Source organism: Bombus bifarius, unplaced genomic scaffold (assembly GCF_011952205.1).
Source record: "Bombus bifarius isolate JDL3187 unplaced genomic scaffold, Bbif_JDL3187 scf7180000008048, whole genome shotgun sequence".
NCBI lineage: Eukaryota > Metazoa > Arthropoda > Insecta > Hymenoptera > Apidae > Bombus > Bombus bifarius.
The window spans coordinates 587,578-594,046 of NW_022884414.1; the positions used below are offsets into that span (position 1 = coordinate 587,578).

Below are 6,469 nucleotides of genomic sequence, written 5' to 3' on the forward strand. Positions count from 1 at the left end.
AATAATCGTTCGAAAACATTCATAGTGTAAGAGGTATGCTAGTGCTGGTAATTTTAGATATTTAGAGTTTGGGTTATTATTGAATTATTGATTCTATTACAGCAAGTGTATAATTAATAGCACTCAATTTTGTGAATTTATATTGTCGACGATTAAATTTATGCGTATTAATTTCTTTCTTACATTAGGTTGAACCTTTTTTTATGAAACTGTGTAAGAAGATGACAAAAGTTGTAGGATACGAAGAAAGATATATCACTGATTATTTACTGATAATTATTACTAGATAGTTGTTCATTTTTATCCAATTTTACGAAAGGAAGATTGGAAGCATGATATAATATGTAGATTACATGGAGTAACCGATTACATTGCAATCTGTTATTTTCAATATTAATCCGTATTTCGTAAATATTTGGAAAAACATCTTCTAACTCTAAGTATCTCACGCGTGTATACATCTATGTAATGTTATCTGCTATAAAATCCACTATATACCGTAATTATCTCATCCAGCATTATACACAGCATGTATGAAAAAAATTGCAGAACTAGTAGTAACCTCAATCCTCTGCAACCCAGTTTTCATTTGCTTGTTTCACAGAGAAGTTATCTGCAATTAATTACTATTTTTCACTTTTAATGGAAGAACTAACAACTGATAATTATTATAAATGCATCGCGTGACAACATAGCAATGGTAGATTTCACGATAACGAAGATATAAAATGATATTTAAAAAACACAGACGAATGAATGTATGAGCTTGTAGTCATACGGTGGTACAGAGGATTGATACGAGATATTTGTAGGACGCAAATATGGGTTGCAATACGAGACAGATTTTGCAACTTCGCGATCACAGTGTATATCACACATACGCGAGGCAAGCTCATAAATCGTTCTGTACCAGGGTTACGGTCGCAGTTTTCTCTCTTTGTGTCCCTCGAACCACGGAAATTCTCATTAATCGTGTAACCTCGTTCCTTCATGGTGTAGGTACGTCGGGACATATTATTGCGGCGAATGTATTAGATAATCTACTTTTAATGAAATTCAATCACTGTGAGAAGAAAAAGCAAATTTTCACTGCGTTAGTTTAACGCGTGCCTCTTCTATTTGTTTGCCTTGGATGCACTTCGGGGATCTAGGTTTGCTTACTTTCTTCGAATAATTGACGTTAAGAGAACAAAGGGATTGCTTATAAAAATTTTAAAGAATATCGTATCGTTTAAAAATAAATTTTAATTTTTGTACCAGTTTTCATATAGAGAGAGACATTATAATAATGATAAATACGTTATTATAAAACAAAGAACATTATATATTTAGGTATTCTCGTTCAACCGAGACTCTATACCCAAGATCTATTGCATCGTGAATTTCATCATCCTCCATTTCTCTTGTTTTACTCCGATATAAGAATCATCAGAGTGTGCTCAATTTTTTACCATTTCTTTTTACACCAAACTTGTCCAATTCTCACCGCAATTGGCATCGATACCCGAGTGGAAACATTCTCTTTCGTACTCATTCTACCTTGAACATTTTCGCGCTAGATTTCGTATTCCGTCTACTCGTCGAGACACTTTTACAAAACGTCGACGCGAAGCCCACGTGCGATTGCGAGTTCGCGCTTCACGGTTTCTGCTCTCCCATGGACGTAAACAGAAAAATTTGCCCACTAACCACGGGTGTGGCTACGTTTTAAGTATTCCGTCTCTCTGTACTCTCGCCGCCTCTCTGCAGCTACCTCTCTTTATTTCCTTCTGCCTCGTGTTCCTCTTTTGTTACTCTTTAATGTACTCCTATTCTGTCTTCCCCTCCATATGTCATCCGTCTCACTTTGCCCTGCCCCCTTTCTCTCCACGTTAAAGTACTTTTACCAGTACGCTACCTTCCCTTCTAACTCTTTGCTCCGATTCTTTCTCCTATCTCCGTTCTTCTTCCTTGCTCATCGAATATACATGTATCTTCCTTCTTCCTTATTTTTCGTACGCTCCTCTCGCGCCCATTCACTTGCTCACTTTCTCTCGTGTCATTCGTCTCACTCGCGCCAACGTCACCTAGCGTACATTTACTCACTCCACATTCTTTCTCGTACGCTTACTCACTCGCTCCGTTTCTTTCATGGCGCTACCGTCTTTATTCGACTCACTCGATAAGCGTGTTCTCTCGCTCCACGCAATCTTCCCTCCTCTACTCGGCTCTGCCATCTCGTAATCGTGCCGAGAATTTACGAACCAAGCCGAGTTGAGCGCTGTCTAAGTGTATCGAAGGACAGCGATATAGGAAGATGCGTGCAGGCGAGAAGGATAGCTATAGAAGTTAGCGAACAGAGAGTGATTCTCTGGAGCGACAAGGAGGAATATAGAGAGTAACGTAGAGTGCAGTGGAGAAAGACGGAGTAAAATAGAGAGAGAGAGAGAGAGACACTTCGATCGCAGGGCTGTAGCAAGCATCGAAACTTTTGACTCCCTTGGTAGATAGATTTTCATTATTTCGTTCCAAAGGGATTACGAGAAGTTTGATTCACAATGGAAAATGTCATTAATCTTTGAATATATAAGAGAGTTTCGTATTAAGAAGGAAATTATTTTGAAAAGAAGAATTCATTTAATCAACTGGAAATTTGTATCTGTATAATTATCGATTTTTAGGTTGCTTTTAACGATACAATTGCGGCAGCGAAGATTGTTTCGAGTAATTTTCGTTATTACAATCGTCCGAAGCAACGAAGAAACAAATCTTAACACAGAAACGTGCGAACTTCCTCCCGATTCACAAAGAAAATATCCACTCTTAAACATTCTCCAGTCGAAACATCTAGTTCACCGTATAAATTAATTCTTAACAAGAATCTCTGTCAAAGAGAAATCTAAAGGAAATGTTCTTCCGATTATCTCGTCGCTAAATATTTCATTCTTAGTTCTTGATATTCGATAAACATCGAAACCATCTCTTTACGCGGTTTCAAATTTCCCTCTCGTTTGAATCTCGTCGCATAAATCATCCGCCAGTCAACCCTTCTTCCGCACGATACGATCGAAGTCACAGTTACCTCTCGATAACTAGATTTTTTAGAAGATCCGCCATCCCTGCACGTTTTACCATAACAAGAAACATGGACGGGACAAATAAAACTGAAAACGAACCCCCATCGATTTTCACGCCGGGGAACCCCCTCTATAGGCCGGCTCGCGTGGCACGCTCACGAGGGACACACCGGTGGCCACGAGACACTGGGTACAACACTGAAAGCGTACAAGAGAGAAAGAAGGGGGGCCTCACCTACCGAGAGAGACTCCAGTTCCAGTCTTCTCGAGTATATCGTGGTGGTTGGCGAGTGTTGCGATTAATACCGACTGCACCCGCGAATCGCATTCCAATCCCGGCGATTCCCATCCGCGTTTCCAGAAGAACTACGTTACCACACATGGACATGTAGCGTGTGTTGGTTAAAAATCATAAACGGAACCGTATACGAAACGATATAAAAAAGAGAGGGAAAATGAAAAAGAAAGAATAACAGAACGATTCTGGTAAAGTAAATGGAAAGTCGCGAGGTGTTGAATAACCGCACATGGGAAATTAAAATCAACGTATAAAGCGCTATAAAAGGAAGAAAAATAAACGACGTTAAGGATTTTGATAAAATTAATCGAGAATCGAGAGGAATTGCGTTATCGCTCGTGGACGTGTAGCGCGTGTTCGTTAGAAATCGATATTTAAAAGGAAAAATAGGGAAGAGTAAAAGATAAAAGGATTCGGCTAAAATAAATTCAGATCCGAGAGGTACCATGTACTGCACGTGTAGCGTATGTCGTTATAAATTGTCGTATACGAAACTTTGTAAGAATTAGAAAAATACGGAACGTCCGAGAAAAGAAGAAGAATAAGAAGAGATAAAAAGTAAGAAGGTAAATCGAAAAAATAAACGGAATCGAAGTACGCGTCAAAATTGTTGCGTACAAGCTCGAGAAGAGTGTGTTTATACAGCGTCTGTCCGATGGTCAGTAGTGCACGCGTGTTCACCGGTGTCTGTCATCCGATGCAGCGTGTCTTAACGATCGATTTTCGGGATAAGAAAGAAAAGAGCGTGGCCTTTCCGACACTGCACGTGCGCGCCGCCTTCTCTCTCGCTCTTCTGGCGGATCCTCTTTTCACAGCATTCGAGAGGCGTGAGTAAAACAACAGCGGCGAGCGCGTACCCTTGGACCTCTGTACACGCACGTCGGATGCACTGGCTTCCTCGCACCTCGTCGCACTGACGCAATTGCCCTCCCGCTGGGCGAATCGTCGTCGATCTCGAAAGGCCGTCGTGTCTGCGTAAAGATCACGCACTGTTGTCCGTGAACCAGACAAGTCTTCTCCTCTGTATTCTTCCGAGTCGAGTTGATCTTTTAGTCTACGAAGACAGATTTGAGGAAATTTCCTTGGATTCCTTGAATCTTTGGACATCGTGGAAAATCGTTGACTACGTCGTATAGAAAGAAGGAAGATAACGTAAAGAATTTGTGGACTATCGATAGATTCTTCGAACTCTGCCGAATTGTGTGTGATCGATAGATTCTTCGAATTCCTCGAATCTTTGGATTATTGAGAAATTATTGTTCCCGACAAGATATAGTGGAGCGTCGTTCATAATTCCGTTTGATCCAGAGACATTCGATCGGTGAGAAGGTTTTACGTGCAGGACTTACCCTCCGGTCCATGAATCATCAGCACCGTGGAAAATAAAAAAAGAGACGGATATCGATAGATTCTCTCTTCTCGTTTCTATCGAAAGATATCGCACAATCTAAACCGAGGACGATTATCCAAATTATCGAACAATTCTCGTAAACAATTTACGGTGGACAAGTCATTCGCGGCCCGTTCTTAATTCGAGAGAAGATCGTTCGACGGTAGAAAATCAATCCATCGATCTTGACAACAAACTCTACGTCCATCTTATAGTGCAAAATCATTCCTTCTCCTACCCAATTATAGAAAGTCAAATGATCCGTTGTATTGGGTAAAAAGATCGAAATTACCAATGCACAGTGGATCGCCATTGAACAATTCGATCGGATAGGAACGACCGAGAATCGAATAATCGCGTACATCGATCTCAAGGAGGATTTCACCGCTCGCCAAAAAGTGGCGCGTAGATCACTCCTTGAAGCGAGCTGGCCGTGGAACTCGTTTGGAGTGGAGCGCGAGCTACGCATACCGAAATCCTGGGGGACCAGTGACCCGTGTGCAAAGGAAAACCGGAGCCAAGACGGGAGCACCCGAGCCTGTCCGTGGCACCCAAGCCTCTCGCCACAGCGCACCCAAGTCTGTCGCTGACCGCTCTGCCTACTTACGAACCTCGAGTGTGGCATCGATGATTGCTTTTCGATCCACGACAAGAGAACGAGTCTCACAGAAGGCTTCTGCCTGCTCTTCGTCCGTGTTTACAAGAGCTCACGATCCACTACATACACGGCAAACTTACCTATATCGCCTTTGAATAATTACCTGTTCGCTTTCACCTAAGAAGCGAGTCGAACTTTGCTCAGAGGGAGCCGAAGGTATTCCATAATAAATCTAATAATCGAGCTAACGGCCCGTAGCTGATCGACGAGGGTGCGTCACACGAAGGGATCGTTCGTTTGCCAAAAGGAAACGTGTCTTCGTAGTTAACATTCCAAAGGGACCTTGAAGAGGATCGAACATTCGATTTGTACGGCAGATTGGATTGACGTAAACTGCCGGAGGATCGTCTTTCCAGGATAAAGTTGTCTGGGGATCAGACGCTGTAAAGTGGCACGGAATTTCGCGAAGTTGATACGCTTTCAACGAAAATCCAGAGTACGCAGAGGATTATCGGGAAGTATCGGAAAATTGGAGACGGTGAAAGAGGTGTTGGAATGGTTGAAAGTATCGTGAAAGATCGAGGATCTTGAAAACGAGTAATAGTGGAGAGAATATTGTAAGCAACGGTAGTGAGAAAGATTCGGTGAGAAGAATTATGCGTATGGATTCCAGTGACTTGCCGTTGGATTTTGTTTATGAGGATTAAATTTCGAATCTTAAATATCAAATAGTCGGATCTACGTAGAATACAAAAATCGTGGGTCATTTGTACGAATCGTGAGAGTCTGGTGGTTATTCGAGTTTGTTGGTAATTGAGACAAAAAATAAGAAGGGTAGAGGGTTAGAACAAGTGGATAAACGTGACGATGTCGTTGGTGTGAAGAATTATTTAACTGATCAGTACGATCGCGTGATTCTCCAGCGTTTCGTTGGACCGTTTTAAAGACAAGGGAACAGCGAGGGAAAAAGCCGGCAAACTGGATGCTCCAGACGGTGCCTCGCCTTCCGCGCCCCCGCCTGACATTACTGTCACCCAGGATGACCGGTGAGAAGCCTTTAATTTAACTTTAACCATATTCTTTATCTCGCCACAATGCGAGACGTTGATGGGCCACCATCGTGTCGC

General features: G+C 42.0%; 1 protein-coding gene across 2 annotated transcripts in view; it reads left to right on the forward strand.

Annotated features, from left to right (window-relative positions):
* Positions 1-5,819, forward strand: part of LOC117208014 (rap guanine nucleotide exchange factor 6-like) — a 72,744-nt gene extending 66,925 nt beyond the window's left edge. For both annotated transcript variants that reach the window (XM_033448815.1, XM_033448816.1), the window contains exon 5: positions 3,193-5,819. In XM_033448815.1, the coding sequence (XP_033304706.1) occupies positions 3,193-3,448 (256 nt within the window). In that variant the 3' untranslated portion in view covers positions 3,449-5,819. The remainder of the gene's footprint in view (positions 1-3,192) is intronic.
* Positions 5,820-6,469: the final 650 nt, after the last annotated feature.